The following is an 18,537-nucleotide window of genomic DNA, read 5'->3' as shown; positions in this document are numbered from 1 at the left end:
ATTATGCTTTGAATCGACGATTTTACTTTAAGTAATATTTTATTAAAAGAAATTTTTAGTCTTGAATTTTGGGACGTTACAAGTTGGTATCAGAGCCTTGGTTTGAGGGATTCGGACATGCTCTCGAGTGTGTCTGAACTCAAGCTGAGGAATTGGTATAAAAGTTTTCAAAACGGAAAGACAATTTTGTAAAAAGAGAGTTTTGAGAAAGAAAACAGTTTTAGAAAAGCAAAAAGAATTCATAAAGACAAGAACTCCGAAAAGAGGAAAAGGGTGTGGTGCATGCAATCAGCCGAGCTCAAGTAAGTAACCCAAAATACCCATACCAGTTTATGATTTGATTATCAGTTAGTAGAACAGCATGCTAGAATAGGACTAAAGATCTAGGGAGGATGCCTTATGTGCCCGATTATGTGCTTTGAGCTGCATGATAGTGCGGGTTAGACAGTAGTAGGATAGCATGTTTAGGTTATGCCTGAGTTATGAGTTTGTGTTGCATGTTAGTTTAGATTTTTGCTATATGTGTATGATTGCTTTGAGTATGTGGTGGTTAGATTTTCCCCTTGTCTGAGTGCTGCTTGCTTTGTGCAAAGTGGGATTTTGAGTGATGGGAGTTAGCCATTAAGTGGATACGCCACGTCACATGTGATCAGGGTTGAATAATCTCAGAGTGCTGGATTTGGCCCTATTGCGCAGCTATCGTTTGAGTCTAACCGTTGTAGGGACGAGTCTGTTACTCGAAGGATTATCTGAGCCTCGTCACATGTGATGGTATCCAGGTGATGGCTAATTGGCATCGCGAGGAGGCCTTCAGCAGCTGAGGACTGGTTTGAGTTGAGTCATAGGTTTCCCTAGGGTCAGCCTAGGATGAGGTAGTCCCGGAGCAGAAGTAGTAGAAAGGGACCTGGTGGAGTCAAGGCAGTTCTTGAGGAAAGTACGGATAGATGTGGAAGGTAGTATGGGCCCGTACTACTGAAAGCAGAGGATCCGTACTCGATTCGGGAAAGGCCGAGAAAAGACTGGGAACCTAGCAGTGCATGTGTTTGGTCTCGCAGCAGTGATAAGTATTCTGATAGTGAGTGTGTTATATTTTCAGCATGGTGACGTTGCGAGAGATACCAGTGGGCAGTTCAGGTGCCGGAAAGGGATATGGCTCTGACTCTGGAGTTGGACAGATTGATGATTGGACGAGAAGGTTTATTTCAGCAGAAATTATGCGCAACATCATTGATCAGACTCCTGTGATTTTTGATTCGGTTAAGCAGGCTATTGTGGAGCTTTTGGATAGCCGCCTCGGGGCCCTCCGGGCCGAGATTGTAGCAGAGCAGGTGGGGGCTCATCCAGAGCCCGAAGCTTGTGGGTCTCTGGGATCCTTCTGGAAGAAGGATCCTACCATTAGCTTTTGTAGATTGGGGTCAAAAGTGGATGGTGCATCATGTTTTCAAGAGGGTCATTTACAGGATTGGATTGCTGTAGAGATTTCGCAGGCTCTCCAGGAAGAGTTACCAAACACCATTGGGCGTATCACCGATAGAGTGGTCATCGGGATTGAAAGGCGGACCTCAGCTGTCCAGGCAATGGGTGAAATGGTCACTATGACCCGTGAATGGGAGATTGGCTCGGATAGTCAGCTAAGGAAGAGGAAGCGGTCTTCCGGTCTAGTTCGGCAGGATGGGTAGTCGGACACTGTCGTAGTTGGTGTCAGGGGCCCGCAGGGTCGAGATGGTTGCACGAGGTAGAAAGGAGTACGGGATGGCGTGCGCAGCAAGTCTAAGTGCGGCAGGTACGGATGGAAGGGTCATAGACGCCAAGAATGCACAATAGGAGTAGAGTTATGCCATCGTTGTCATCAGCCTGGTCATGTCAAGGCAAATTGCCCCGCTCAGCGGGAGGAGCAGCCTCAATATCATCGGAGGCCTCAGAAGAAAGGAGGATTTGGGGGTTCATTAGAGCAGGATGTAGGTATGAATCTTCCTCTTTCTGTCAGCTTATGTTATGATTATATTGTTATGGTTCTGCATCAATTTTGGTATAAGTATTGTACTATGGTGTGGCTTGCTTGTGATTATGTTATATGCCATCTGCATACCTTGGACATTTGTATGGTAATTAGGGGATGTGCTCTATAGAAGGAGGTTATAAAGGATGTAGTAACTGTAGCATGCTTGGAAGGGATTTGGTACGTCTCGCTAGTTCGAAGTGGCATGGTGTTAGAGATGGAATGGTTAGATCCCTAGCCATGACAGGCTTGGGTTCCTTAGCAGATTGATTATGAAATGGCAGCAAAGGTCGGGATCTCTTTTGAGTATTGAGCAGCAAGGGGTAAGCAGGATCGAAGTGGGGGAGAATCCTCCGAGTGTGCCCAGATAGGAGCGCACAGACCCAGAATGAGTACGTGACCTCCGAGAAGGAAAAGAAGTAGTTCAGCGTTTGATGGATTGAGGATTCAGGGTTGGGAGTTTGAGAAACTCCCCATCAGTTAGTGCGTGTGATGGTAATGGTTAGTGCGTGGTTGGGAATTCAGGTTGTGGATCGCCCGAAGGGCTCGGGGGAGTCGGAATGAGGATCTTGAGAGCTAATGGCACATGGGTGCCTTCATGTTAGCAGTCAGTGGTAGGAAGTGATGTAAGACTATGGGGCAGCCGTAGCATTCACTAGCAGTCAGTGGTGGAAGTGTTGTAAGACTACGGGGCAGCCGTAGCATTCACTAGCAGTCAGTAATGGATGGTGATGTAAGACTATCGGTAAGCCGTAGCATTCCTTAGTAGCTTCGTTAGCGAAGTTGGGGCGAGGCCCCTTATCCCCTAGTGATCAGATAGGGATCAGGAATGGGTAGTGGATGAGAATGATAGGGAGTTGCCTGTATAGCCCTAGAGAGGTGAGACCTTGGGAGAGGCCGCTCCAGGATATGGTTGGGTGAGACCCGTGGGCGAGGTCCGTGAGTTTTAGCAGCACAGGTGGGACCTGGTAGGGACCTTAGTGTCAAGTTAGGGGATCGGGGATCCCAGGTTTGTAGTGCCTGAATAGCAGAATAGATTGAGCAGTTATAGGTGGTCGAAGTTTCTTCAGAAGTCGTTGGGAGCGACTAGTGGTGGTGTTGGGACTAGCTACCGGTGGGAGCCGGTAATCCAGACACTGATAGGTTGGTAGGGACCAGGGTGGTTTCAGTTCATCCGGAAGGCAGACAAGGAATAGCAGGATTTTCAGTCAGTAGTACTGCGGGTAAGCAGTGTATGGTGGAATTCAGTTAGTTGAATTGAGGGGTGCTCGGCACCAAGTTTTGGCAGAGGGGAGTGTCAGTGGTTACTGACGGTGATGACCCGTACTGGTAATAGCGGGGGAGATGGAGTTGGTGAAGGATAGGGCCTTCACAGTGACAGAAGGAATAGTTGGTTATGGAGCTTTGCCTTGGGGTGGCAAGGAATTGTGCAAGGAAAGAAGGGGTGAACCCCTACAGGTTCAGTGTAGTACTCGGTGAGTACCAGAAGGATTGTCGGTTGAGTAAGTTGTGTTTCTAAGTTGTTCAGGGTCAGGTTTGACCCGAGGTTTTATCCGCGAGGTTTATGTTAGTCAGAATGGCCAGGTGGAAAACCAGCGAAGGTAGGCAGCTTGTTGGAATAATTGGTGGGTTTTGGAAGCAGATCGCAGGCGGTGGACCATGGCAAACTTCGAGGACGAAGTTTAGTTTAAGTGGGGGAGAGTTGTAACACCCAAAATATGGAAGGCCAAGAAAGGAAAGAAAACCTAATTTTTAGGGGCGACTCGGCGAGTCCAAGGAGGAACTCGGCGAGTCCGAGCGGGATCCGAGTCGAGGAGTAAGTGACCGACTCGGCGAGTCGGCCAAGGTGACTCGGCGAGTCTGGTCTGTGCGAGGAAAACCCTAAATTCGGGACTTGGAGCCTTTATAAACGCCTTAATCTCCTTCCTAGGGTCCCTTTACTGCCTCTTGCACCCAGAGCATCGAACCCCAAGCCCCATTGTTGCCCATTCAAGCTCCCAAGCCATATTGAGTGATTTGAAGGAAGAAGAAGAAGGGGAAATCATTGAGGCTTCAAGAATTGGTCTTGGATCTGAAGATTGGGGAACATTTCTGAGCATCTGAAGGTAATAAGTCGTTTCTCTCTTTTAGATCTTCTATGGTTGTGAGATTTGGGGCTTTTAAGCCATGGTTTGCCACCCAATTGAGTTAGAAGCCGAATCTAGAGTTTCTACTTCAGATCCAAGTGTGTTATGGCCTAGAGAAGCACAAAGTATCAGCCATTGAGTCGATTTTGGAGCCTCTTGGTCTTAAACCCTAGTTTATGGTGGATTGTGCCTAGATCTCCTTCTCTATATGTAAAGTTTGCAACTTTACGTGGGGAATAGGCTTGGGAAGGGTAGATCTACAGTCTGGAGTCCATGCATGACTCAAAAGTCCTCTGCATGTATGTAGATCTGAATGGACTCGGCGAGACCTTCGAGTGGACTCGGCGAGTAACATGAAGATGAGGAGGAACTCAACGAGTGGGATGAACAGCTCGTCGAGTCGGATGAAGATGGGCATGAACTCGGCGAGTTGGATGAAGATTTCCTTGTGCTCAGTGAGTCTGTTCTTGGACTCGGCGAGTCAGGTCGCGTAGCCCCAAACCCTTCGAGTAGAGATTCGAATCAGTGAGTCGGGTGGAGACTCAGCGAGTTGGACAGGTTAGGACTCGGAAATCGTTGGACTCGGCGAGTCATGTCGCGAATGGAAGGACCCTGAGTATATGAACTCGGCGAGTAGGGTTGACCTGGAAAGGTTGACTTTGACCAGGACTTTGTCATTGGCAAGAGTTGACTTAGTTGAACTTTGGAGGTCAGTTAGACTAAGTGTTATGTTGATATTGGTAGCTCGGGGAGCTAGTGGAGCAGCAGTTCGGAGTCAGTGGTTAGGTAGCGGTCAAAGGGATTAGCAGCAGCAGTTCAGCAGTATCAGGTGAGTTTCCCTTTGTGTGAATGGGTCTACGGCCACAATGCCGGTCCATGTAGATATGAGTAGAAGACCCGGGGGTTAGCCCTAGGCATTGTATGCTAGTATGTTGTTCAGGATGAGATCCAATGTTAGCGGGCGGGTGCCCAAGGAATGGTTTATGTGATAGTTTATACTTGTTGTCTGTGTGATACTTGTATGTGCCTGGTAGGGTGGCGAGTGTGGGCGAGGTCCCGTACCTCACCAATAGCAGAGTGTGGATGGTGTTCCACATCTCATTAGCAGCAGATCAGGGGCGAGGCCCAAGTTAGGGAAAGAGTGAGTGTGGGCTGGGCCCGTATCTCACTATCAGTAGGAGCATGGACGGGGCTTCCTGGCTCATCAGTAGAGTTCGGTTGTTAGGACCGGAGGGTAGTCAGACACCCCAGAAACGTCTGACAGTATGTGATGATATGTTTGCATGCTGGCCTGTTATGTTATATGCGATAGAGGTAGTAGGAGGGGACCAATCCCCAAGTTCGGTTGTTAGGACCGAAGGGTAGTTCAGACACCCCAGATATGTCTGATAATCTGTTACGTTATGATATGTGTATGTGATAGTAGTAGAGTTCGGTTGTTAGGACCGAAGGGTAGCCCAGACACCCCAGATATGTCTGATAATATGTTATGTACGATATATGTGCTAGTAGCAGTAAGGGGTGAAATAGTCCCCGAGGATCGGTTGTTAGGACCGATGGGTAGTCAGCACCCCATAATGGCTTGACACGGGTAGTCAGCACCCCAGAATGGCTTGACACGGGTAGTCGGCACCCCATAATGGCCGCACGGGTAGTCGGCACCCCAGAATGGTCGTACAGGGTAGTCAGGCACCCCAGAATAGCCTGGCAGTATGTATGTTGTATATTTGCATGGTATGTGGTAGGGTGGGGAACTCACTAAGCTTCGTGCTTACGGTTTTCAGTTTTGGTTTCAGGTACTTCCGGTAGCGGATGATGGAGCTCGAGATGATCGCATGGCACACACCATATTTTAGACAGCCTGGGATGCAGTACTCTGATAATGAACATGTGTTTTGAAAACTATTACTTTGATTATGATTTGAATCGACGATTTTACTTAAAGTAATATTTTATTAAAAGAAATTTTTAGTCTTGAATTTTGGGACGTTACAGTTGAAATAAAATTGGAATGAGTTCATCTCATGATGGTGTTTAGCATTATGAAAAAGAAGATTGTTATGTTTGTTCAGATAATAACCCGTTTCCGGAAGGCCCAGATTTCCCACTCCCGGATAAAACATCTGATGACACTTTCCAAGCTATGAAGGTTGCTGAAGAAGCAGACAAAAGGGACTCTGAAAGAAGTCGCATACTAAATCAATGTGCAAACAATCTAGCGGAACAAGTAAATGAAAAAGAAAAATGGGTTGCTGAAGCTATGAAAGAAGTGAAACAAGCTAAGAAGTGGATTAAAAATACAAATGCGGAGATCAATATGCTGCGTGCAGAACGGGATCGTCTAACAAATGTTGTTACAATTAGAGGAGATTTTATTGACCGGGAACAAAATATGTATCCCTTAAAATTTTCTAATGTGTGGAAACCAATGTAAGTATGTATTAGGATTTATAACGCTCTTTGCAATAATGTTATGAAAAAAAAGATAATAGTTATTTTAGATAATCATATTGTTCCTTTTACAAAATTCAGTTTCAAAAGACATTGCAATATCTATATTTAAAATTAGATTACATTTCCGGTCAGTAACTAGGAACTTGCATCCGATGCAAACTAGCCGTGACTACATGATTTTCAAACAATTTCATGTAAGTCTCAATTAGTTTGAAACCATTATCAATCAATTCGACTTAATCTTCCATTGTTGGAGTTGTCCTATGTGTTTCTTCGACGATTTTCATTGTGTTCACAAATTGTCGTATATCTGCAAACATGGTAATGAGGAGCATTTGCATGTTATACAATGCTACTTTCTCCAGTCCTTAGCCGTTGAAGGCAGTAATAGGATTTCCAGTATTATCATTCGTGATATAACATACTCTATAGGCAACTCATTATTATCGCTCGAGTCACTGGATGTTGGAGACTGTAAATAGAATATACATGAGTTATATTCATATACTATTTAAAACCAATGTGTATAAAAGTCTTTAATAATAATAATAAACACTTCCTGAACATATCCATAACAAAAAAAAAAAACATAATTACAACTAGTATTCATAATAGGTTTATCTGCACTTGTACCGGGGTCATCTTTCAAAGCCCTATTTGCTTTCAATTTAAGGTTTAACACCCTTTCTGATTTATTTCTTAATTTTATGGGTGCCTTTGCTGGTTTCTTTTTTATCTTATATTGAAACTTGGCATCTTCGTTTTTTATTTTCAAAAACAAAATTCCAATAACATTTTAATACATTACCGTAAAAATAAATTATAATTATAAAATTATGATTTTCGATTTTACCTTTATTGCACGCAATTCCAAAAACTCTTGTAAATGAAATACAACTTCGTCGTCCGTAAAACCAACTTTTTTTAACAACATTTACATTAACTCGTTTTTGGACTAACATGAGTTATTAAACAGTAGTTAGAAAAAAATTCTATATATAGTTATTCCAGATCATCATTCTGGAATAGATCATCGAATTCCGAACAACGTTCATCGTGTTTCAGACTTATATTACCATACTTGGACCCCTACAAGACATAATTCCAGACTAAAACAACCGATCTAAAACACATTACAAAGTACTTACATAAGATTCAAACACGTACAACGAGAAAAAGATTAAAAAATTAATAATATTTTTTTAGATATTCAGGAGTTGTTCCTCGTGTTCCGGACCATTCTGCATAATTCCGGAATACGTAAATCGTTTCGGAAAATCAAATGCAAAGTAACTTCTAGTGTAGAATTTATTTGGTTTGACGAATCAATACTGAAAATTTGGTCTGAAATATGGGTAGATCATGCATCAAATCTGCTAATTTCGGAACACGTATTTCATATTTTTTGTGTGTGGGACTCAAAAAAAAAAAAAAAAAAAAAAAAAAAAAAAAAACCTTGGTTATATTTCTTTAAAAACAAAACCTAAAAAATTAAATTACTCAATTTCCCTATAAATAATGATATAATGGTACAAGTTTTGATAGGAGTTTTGATGAATTTATTGTCGAAGCTGCAGAAGGAATTTTATAGTCCGGATAAATTTGCATAATCTATCTCAAAGGGGCCGTCAAAATAATTTTATTGGTAGGGGTTCAAAATAAAGTTTTACTGCTTTTTTATTTTTTATAATTTTAGGGAAACTATTTTATATTGATTTAGATAATTGATTACATATGTTATCTTATTGATTTCATAAGATTATGGAAAAGACAAAAATATCTTTTCTATATGTGTTTTGCTTTACTTTCAAAATTTTAAATTTTATTGATAATAAAGAATAAATACAGAATTGAGGTTTATGTTTTTCTATGTTCATTGTAATTGTGATTGCCAATTTAGTTGTAATTAACTGGGCATCACATAGAGTGTAGCACAGTTGGTTACTTCACATAGTCGTATTTAAAGGTGCCAATTGTAATTATGAAAGCCAATTTAGCTGTAAACACTGTTTTTAAACCGGTTCCATCTAAAATATTATTTTTATAAAAAAATTATTATAGAAAAATCTGTTTCATTTTAATCATTTCAGTTTTTTTTTTTATATGAAATTTTGTTAAGTTTTTTTATATGATTTTTTTTAAAAAAAAAAATCGGTTTTTTTGTTTAAAATCCCTTTCAATTCGGGTTTTTTTAATATGGTGCAAATACCGGTTTTTGTTTTTTAAAATAACCAGTTCCTAATCACCAATTCTATTTTAACCGAGTCAGATTTCTCAAAACCGGTTCTTAATAGAACGGATTCTGTTTTTTCCTATTGGTTTAAAAAACGGTTCACAATGTGCACCTATGGTTGTATTGCTCAGATCTCATAGAGTTGTTCAAAGGTGCCCTGGAGAGACTCATTGGGCTACGCCCAGTTGTGTGGATACAGAATCTGCGCAGTCCATAACTTGTTGGGCCAAAAAGCTAATTCAGAAACTAATTTTTAGATGTAATTAGTTATTTTTCACAAATCAGATGTCACGGAAGTTTTTATTTTAGTTGTTTTAGTTGTATTTCCAACTTATCAATGTATAAACCATAAGCTGAATGTGACTTCAATTTATTTTAAAATAAACATTTGCTTTTAATTTCAAGTTGAATGTTGAACTTCAATCCAATTTCATTTCCACTAAATACAACATTGCTCAAACAAAAATTAAATAAGTGCTACTTCTTTGACAAGAAAATAGAACACTAAACATTCATATAATGTAGATCAATTTATTGTCTTTAGTTTATGTAAAATAATTTAGAATTAAAAAAGTAATATTATCCAAAAATATTTGGTCATAAGAAAATCAAACAGAGCACTTCATTCGGATAAAGTAGGATGCTAGAAACAGAAACATGCTTACAAGAGCAAAATATAATAACTACCTAGAGGACCTAATACAAATTTATGACAAACAAATCCATTAAACTAAGATAACAAAAAACCCACATAAATTTCATACATAAATCGTGAAATCTATACAAATATCTACAAAAAAAAAATAAGATGGTACTTGAACAAAGAAAGAGTTGTCATCACTTTTAAGATGTCAATTTCTAGAAAGGATAAATGATTCCTAGACAAAGGGCTTCACGATAAACTCCATAAATTTCAAAATTAAGACCTTCTAACAAAAAATAGAGAGGAGAAAGATAGTACTAGAGGTTTAGGCTTATATTAGCCGATTTCACCATATGTTATTAGAAGCATGCGCAAGAGAGAGATTAGTGGTGGTAAAGATGGCTTTTAGGTTTTCATGTAGAAATCATACTATGGTGGTGGTGTGGCATGTCTGATAACGGTGGTGAGTGGTTTTGAAGGTCTTGATGGCAAAAAAATCCTAAACATGAACTTCTTTATAGATACGAGGAACATTAGACCAAATAAATTGGCCGTTTCTACAACTCTTAACATATTATTGAACTGCAAACTGTTGGATAAGAACACAAAATCTACATAAAATGATCATGGATATGGAAATTAAAACAATTAGAAATGCAACAGTACACAATCAAAACTAATGAAAATCCTATATTAAGACAAATAGAAACATACATGGAAATGTCCACAAGAAAGATAGAATCATTACTTACCTTCAAAGAGGAATCGAAAGTGACAATTAGGGATTGAAATCAGAGTAGGTTCAAAAACAGTGTCATCTTATAGAAAGAAAAACTAAAATTTAACGCAGTCCATGGTGAAAGTGATTTCAATATACAACAAATTTGAATTTAATAGCAAAATGTCAAAAAGAAGATATAGATACGATGTTTATCTTTAAATCGATATAGAGAGTGAGAAGTACATGTTTAAATCGTCGCAACTTCTAGAATCATTTGAACTTAGGTTTGGTAGTGAGGTTTAAGGCTTGTGGTGGTGTTTGAAATAGGGTATTGATGTTACCAAATAGAAGGTATAAAGATTTAGATGTAGATTTAATGAGTTATAAAATGAAACACCAACAATCGGGGACTGGAATTGAAACCAACCATTAGAGGTGGTGTAGTGAACTAACAATCGACATGTGTTACAATGACGATGACAATGAGTGATGGTAGTTGTGGAACGTGGTTAGGTTGTGTAGAGAATATTGGAGGTGTAAGGTTGTGTGAATGCCACATAATGGGAAGGTAGCAAGATTCAAGAGATAGATGCCGAGACTAGGGAAACTAGAATTCAAAATTGAACGTGATAAACAAAAGGACAAAATATTGGGGATTTAAGGCAGCAACCTTTGGGTTTTTTAGGGTTAATTAGGAGACGAAGAGCTGAGACTGAGTCAACGAAGTAGAATGTGGTATGTGGGCTTCTAGGGCTTTGATCTAACCTCAAATGGAAACCTTTAGATTGAATGAATTTAAGAAGACTATAATTGGGATTTTGAATCTCTATTCAAATAAAAGAATAGTTTTATTCTCGTTTTGACACGTGTCACCATATTAGGCATCATAATTAATGCATATTTTAGTTTTCTTTTTCCATCTGTCACCCTATTATGTCTCTTAATTAATGCATGCCACTTGTCAACCTATTAATTCTCCATTTCAAATTTCAAAATTTAAATTTTTCATTCTAATTACATTAAATTAATAACATTAGAATAAAAATTAAAATAAAGTTAATACAATTTATAAATTGATATAATTTTACATATTTATTTAAATAAATGATTATAATTTTATATAACTAAAAATAATCACTTAATTAATAATTTATTTAAAATAAATGATAAATAATTTTGATTTTTTACTATTAAAGTTTAATTAATTTTGTAACCGTGGTTCCCACGGGTTATAAACTAGTGTAACTATAATTTTTTAAATTATGGTATGAATTGATATTGAATGAGACTACTATTTCTTATCTTGATTTTTTCGTTTGTTGACTAGATAAGATTCATTATTTTTTAATGCATAAAAGGTTTGTACATACTGCATTTGATTTGGATGATTTAAAATTCAGCGTTTGACCAAACATACATTTTAATGTGTTATATATATATATATATATATATATATATATATATATATATATATATTATTAAGCTTATTGCCTGTTTCTTGAAATTTAAGAGGTACAGTGCCTACTACCTCATGTACAACTTATTATCCAATACAGCCGCTCATGAATCGTTTACGGAATTACTTTGGGAATTAAACAATATTTTTTATTCCTAGACTCACAGTCACTCACTAAAACCCTAAATCACCCTAAATTAGTCATCTTCATCGAGAAACCCTAAACCAACACCGTCGTCCACTACGTCGCTAATCAGTTGTCTTCATCGGGAAACCCTAAACCTCCACCGTCGCCCGCTACGCCGCTTCTCCTTATTCCCAAACTACCATCGTACCAACAACATCTCTTCTATCTTTCTCCTTACTCTTTTTTGTATCTAGTATCCCTATACACATGTGTCAATGCATGTCTTGTAAGCCTTCTGCAAGCTATATGTATTCCCTTTGTGATTGTGAAATACCCAAAAATGATTTGGTGCCCAAATTGCTTTATTCTTGACTAGCCGTTTACCCATGCCAAGCGTCGAGTGACAAAGAGTTTCTTTTGGAAGATACTTTTAATGTGATGATTAGTTTCCTTTAAATGTGAGCTATTAATATCGGCCTTTTGGTAAAATATTTTGTGTCGGATAGTTCTTTCGACGGGTAGTTTCAAGCTAGGTGCGTAGTCATACAATATGGAAGAAGTTGAGTATGTTGGATTAGTGTCTAAGTCCATAACTATTTTGGTAAATACTTGACCCGATTGTGAGCATGGTCCTTTTGGGTTGCCTTCACATTGGTGACTAGACAGGATGACTGTTGAGGAGAGAGGCTGGTTTATTGTTAAGAATAATAAATTGGGATATAAATATGATTTGTTAATATATTATATGAATAATATATTAATTTGGAATCATATTATTAATTAGTATTTAATCAGAAATTAATTAAGAATTAATTTCAGGATTAAAGGAATTAATTAAAAGTACATGGGTTGTTTTATAATTATTTGATAGTTGAGACTTTGGGCTATTGGATCACCTTTATTAAGGCTTGAACGAAAATCCTAGAAGGATCTAGGAGTTTTCGTCCAAGGGCTTAAGGAAAGGATTTCATGGACTTGCTTAGGCCCTAAGCTAAGGGATTAGGGTTTCCACCTTGAAACCCTAGCTAGCCTCAAGTATAAATAGCACCCTAAGGCACTAGAATTCGACCACCCCTTGGGAAAACCCTACTAGGGCCGAATTTTGGAGCTTAGTACCTTTCCTCCTCTCTCTCATATTCATTCTCTCACTCAAAGTGTGTTTGTAAGCCATTAGAGGTACTACACTTGTGGTACTTGCTTTCAAGAGCTAAGGAAACTCAAGGAATTAGTTGTTATTACTATATAACAACAAAAGGTATGCATTCTATTCTCTTATGTCAATTTCAAAAATAGTAGATGCATGCTAGGTTTCCTTTTGTGTTCATAATGTTGTATGACTAATAGTGAAAACATAGATCTGTATCTAGGGTTGCATGCACACATAGGATTGTTTGTATTAAACCCATCAGAGTATACATTTGGAATTTCATCTAATAGTTCATTATTGATTTTACAATATATAAATTACAATAATTTGCAATCATGTAGTTTTGTACATTTATAACATGTCTAATATATAAACGACACCAATCTGCAATCATATTGCTTCATCTGCTAGCTATGCATTAAACATCAAATGAGCATATAAGATACATTTTGAACAAATTGTAAAATAATAAGTTGTTGATTACACCTTGTTAATCACATAAAACTTCTTTGAACACAACGTTTGATGTGTAGATTCCATCATTATCAAACGTTATTTCCGTCTTTACTAATATCTTGGTATTGACACGTGATATTCCTCTAGACAATGGCACATAAAGTTGGTCATGTGAGAATACCGATTTTGATAGATAAACACATACGTTTGGAATTGTTTGTCCTTGAGCTTTATTGATTACCATAGAGAAACTAAGCTGAATTGGAAATTGCTTTCTCTTTTAGTTTAAATGGGAACATCTCATCGTCAGACAGATATAGAGGAATTCTTGGCAAAAACACTCTTTTTCCAGCATGTTGGCCAACAGCTATCTCTGCATCAATGACATTTTGTTGAAAAGCTCGATATATCAATCTGGTACCATTACATAACCCATTTGAGGGATCAATATTTCGCAAAAGTAACCCTGTTTTTTACCGAAGATAATGAGGGGGTATACCACTAATATTTAGCGAGTTCAAATATTCCATCGGATATAAGTTATTTTTTCATCTTCTGCTTCATCAAAACTATAGTAAACTTTGTGCTCACCAGAAAATCGTTCGATCAACTTATTATTAATCTCATCAACACTTTCATTTTTAGTTGACAATACCGCCCTCGAAATGATAAATTTTGAATCGTCATGTTGGCTTGCAAAGAAGGAAATATTGGATCAATCAGACCGTCCATTGAATTAGTTTTATCAGTGTATGAAATGGACATGTTATCAGGTATATGAATAAAGATCTCGTCCAATGTTTCCTCCTTTCCATCACCGACTCATAATAAAAAATCAGAAAACCATGGGTCATTACCGCTCTCATGTTGATATTTAATCGAAGCCTTTTAACTTAAGCCCATAGAGGTGACATTCGTAAGCTAGAGTCAACTATTTGTGCTCGAGTTCCACGTCTCACGACTGGAAACACTCGTATAAAGTCACCTCCCATAACTATTATCTTTCCACCGAAAGGGAGCTTTTCATCTGGTGATATCCTGCATTGTCCGATCAACTGCTTCTACCGCCTGCCTCTTAGCCATTGCTGTTTCATCCCATATGATTACCTTTGCCTCGCGAAGTAGTTGAGACTTCTCACTTTGTTTTGTGATCTTGCACATTGAGTAATTATCAAGATTGAGGGGAATTCCAAATCGTGAATGAGTTGTTCTCCCTCCTGGCATGTTATTAGTTGCAACACCTGATGTGGTTGTTGCAAGTGCAATAAGACCACAGGCACGAATATTGGCCAACAGAGCTTTGTACAAAAATTTATTTCCAGTTCCACCGGGACCATCTATGAAGAACACACTCGAAATATATTTCATCCACATGCCTCATTATCTCATCATATGCAAACTTGTGGTCTGGATTGAGAGAGTCTCGCGCATGTAAGTCTTCATATTCCACATTTATAGAATTTCAATTTCCTTTAAGAATTAACTTATTCTGTTAGCAAGTAATTTGTAGTTCTGAAAGGAAATTGAAATTATATGATCAATTTTGAAGCATCAAATGACAGTTCCTTGACAATGCAGATTTGGAAAAATTAATTCTAAACTAAAAAAATATCATTTGCATCCAACCATAAACATGTTGCATAAAAAGAGAACATGACCATATCTATATAAGATTAACATCTTTAAATACATATTCCTTATATAAAAGTTTTAAAAATAGCCATTAATAAAAGGTTTATACTTAAATTACTAATCAAAATGTGCGTCAAAGAACAGTGGTTAGTTTGACTAATTGTGAACATGTTCCTCGATAACAAGGTCAATTGTATGATCAATTGTTTAGATCATTATCTATTAGCATTGCCACTTCTATTCTTGACTATAGGGGTAATGCTAATACAGGGTGTGCCAAGGGTATGTCATTTCAGATATCCTAGGCAATCCAATGAAAATACATAACAAGGGGAGGACTCATATCCATTATATTGAAGGAGAAATAATGGAATTGAGGTGACTTTAAGAAATACAAAATTGGATAATAGATGGGTGGCTCTATACAACCCAAAGTTGTTAATGATGTTTAATTGTGATATCAATGTTGAGGTTTGTTTGAGTATAAAGTCTATGAAGTACCTCTTCAAATATGTTTATAAGGGCCATGAAAAACAAGTTATCCATATTGATAAAGACCAAGAAAATATTGTTATTAATGAGATACAAAAGTTTCAAGATGCACGTTATATATCCCCTCCTATGGAATTATGGCGAGTTTTTAGCTTTCCTCTTTTACAAATCCACCCTTGTGTGATGGCCTTGCAAAAACATCTCCCAAATCAACAATTGGTTAGGTTCAAAGATGTTGACAAAATGGAAGACATTGTTGATAGAGAGAAAGAAAAAAATTCAATGTTGATGTCATTTTTCGAGAAGAATAAAGTAGATTCCAATGCAAGAAAACATTTGTATAAGGAATTTCCCAAACATTTTACATGGAATCGGAGCAACCATTGTTGGAGGACTAGGAAACATAAATCAATGATTGGTCGACTTGTTTATGCTAATCCAGCTGAAGGAGAGAGATACTACCTACGCCTTCTTTTATGTCATATTACTAGGCCTACCTGCTTTGAAGATATATACACAACCAATAGTGTATTACACCCTACATTTCGAAAAGCAGCTCTTGATAGAGGTTTAATAGAGACCAACGATAGTTTATCACAGTGTCTTGTAGAGGCTTCCTTATTTCAATTTCTCAACGCACTTAGAAGGTTATTTGCGATGATGTTGATTTTTTGTGAACCAGGAAATGTTCGCAAGTTATGGGCCGACCATTATGATTCTCTTTCTCAAGATTATAGGAAAAAATATGGATGTCCTGAACGAGTGCAAAATATGGTCCTCATCGACATTAGAGTCTTCGTAGAATCTATGAGTAAAAAGCTTAGTGATCACGACCTTCTAAATGTTAGTGCACACATCGATTTAATCAAGAGGCTATCGTGAGGTGCTAGAAGAATACTCTATAAATGTCGAATATTGTGACAATAGTCAAATTCGGTTCAAGTCTAAGCCGGACAAGGTCAACGAGTCAAACCGGTCAACTCAATTAGACCTTGTATGATAGGGTTTATATTATGTAATTACTGTATAACTCACTATCTTAATGAGAAAACATCACTTGGAAAGTTCGTGTGTTTAAATTTCTTTAACCTTAGTGCTAAACAATGAACAAGAACAATAAATCAATGTTGCATACTCATAGGGAGTGTGTAAGATCCTAAAACATGGCACAACGGGGTCTAAGGACCTTGCATTGCGAAGCCGGACACTCTCATTCATCACACACGAAAACGCTCTCAATCGTTTTCACTCTATCTCTTCTTATGTGAAATCTCTCTAAGTATGTGAAATCTCTCCCAAATATCTCTCTGTATGTGAAATCTCTCCAAGTATGTCAAATCTCTCCCAAATCTCTCTAAGTATGTGAAATCTCTCCCAAATATCTCTCTGTATGTGAAATCTCTCCAAGTATGTCAAATCTCTCCCAAATCTCTCTGAGAACGAGGAATCTCTCTCAAATCTCTCTCGAAATCTCTCCCAACTTTCTATAATCACTCGGGGCATCCCGACCCTCGAATTTGGTGAAAACAGCCCAAAAACGGAAGTCTACGCGAAAAACGGACTTAAGGAACCGAAACCTCCCTTAGGAACCGAACCCTCCGAACCGAAGGTACTGTTCATGAACCGAACCGAAGTTGCTGACTTATGAACCGAACCGAGAGTACTGTTCATCCTAGCCGAACCTCGCATAGAAGGAAGAACCGAACCCGAAGGTACTGTTCATTACTGTTCACAACCGTTCCTTCGGTTCTGGCCTCACTTCGGACCGAACCCTCGCCTTCGCTTCGGACTACTTCTCGGACCGAGCCTTCGTTTCGCTTCTCGCCTCCGGATTCAGCCTCTCGCTTCCGAGACCAGCACCACTCCTGACCGAACTTCGGCCTAGGACCGAGAGGTCTCGCTGGGAAGCTCTTTTCTCCCGGTTTTCAATTGAATTCGCGTTTTAAGCCCGTTTTTAATTATTTTAACATAGGATTTTCACTCAAAACTTTATTTTAAAATATAAGACCCCTAAATTAATGATTTAATCACATTTTAAGGATAAAACCTTATCCAAAAAGGAGTTGGTAAAGTACAAAAGTAGAGTGTTGACCTTACTTTAGTTTATGACGCAAGCAACCCCCATACCCACTCCATGACAACCCACACTCCTCCTCACCATACCTTGTACCTTTTACCCCCTCTCACAAGTCATCCCCACGATCTAAGGGCTGATCATACAACCTCTCTCCTCATTTTCTTCAAACACTCTCATTTCACCAAAGATTGAACTCCAACTTTTTCTCTCCAACTTTTCTCTCTAACTCACGATCTCAAGGCTGATCATTAAGTGTTCTTCCACTCTTGGTAAGTGTAATCCATCCTCCTTGTGATTCTTACACTTCATTCTACTCAAATCATTGATAGCTTATACAAACTCCATAACTATCATGCTAGATTCTCGAAAATCTTCAAGACATTTCCAAGTGTCCTTGAGCTAAACACCTCCATTCTTCAACAATCATCTACTGAAAACACCTAAGGTGAGTTCATACCCCCATATTTTCATGTTTTCTCAAGTTTTTAGGGGGGGAATACAAGTTAGAACCAAGAACATAACTACACTTTTCTAACAGCCTTCATCAGAAAAGTTCAACTCCATTCACGGACTGTTTTGGACCACTTAAACATTTTAGTTTTCAAAACTGTATTAGGTGTAAGTAGTTCCAGTTCTTAGCTTTAAAATGACTACTTGCACATCTCCATACGATTTTTCTACAATTTATGGTGATTTTTACAAAACTGCCTATCATTTCAAACACCAATCCGGACCAGTCTGTGATTATGGACTTTTTCACCCAAGTTGGAGGTCATTAAAAATCATGATAAAAATTATGAGTAAACTAGACACATTTTGGGAACTCTCAGAATTTACGGATTTAGTTTTCAACTTCGTATGATTTATCTATGAATTTTCAAAAACAGTGTAGAAAGGTTGAAAATTTGTTAACAGCTTATAACTTTCATAACACTTTGTATTATGTTGAGCAAAGTGTATAACGATAAGTTCCA

General features: G+C 38.2%; 1 protein-coding gene across 1 annotated transcript; it reads left to right on the top strand.

Annotated features, from left to right (window-relative positions):
- The first annotated feature begins 15,486 nt into the window (after positions 1-15,486).
- Positions 15,487-16,368, top strand: LOC145098386 (uncharacterized). Its single transcript, XM_079036017.1, has one exon. The coding sequence runs from the start codon at positions 15,487-15,489 to the stop codon at positions 16,366-16,368; it is 882 nt and encodes a 293-aa protein (XP_078892143.1).
- Positions 16,369-18,537: the final 2,169 nt, after the last annotated feature.

Source organism: Lactuca serriola, chromosome 4 (assembly GCF_051521515.1).
Source record: "Lactuca serriola cultivar US96UC23 chromosome 4, Lser_US96UC23_V15, whole genome shotgun sequence".
Taxonomy (NCBI): domain Eukaryota; kingdom Viridiplantae; phylum Streptophyta; class Magnoliopsida; order Asterales; family Asteraceae; genus Lactuca; species Lactuca serriola.
Note: the sequence above shows the minus strand (reverse complement) of the source record. Positions and strands in the feature narration are given on the sequence as shown.

What these genes read in the sequence shown, in the direction of transcription:
- LOC145098386 (XM_079036017.1), top strand. Translation starts at nt 15,487, where the DNA reads ATGAAGTACCTCTTCAAATATGTTTATAAGGGCCATGAAAAACAAGTT.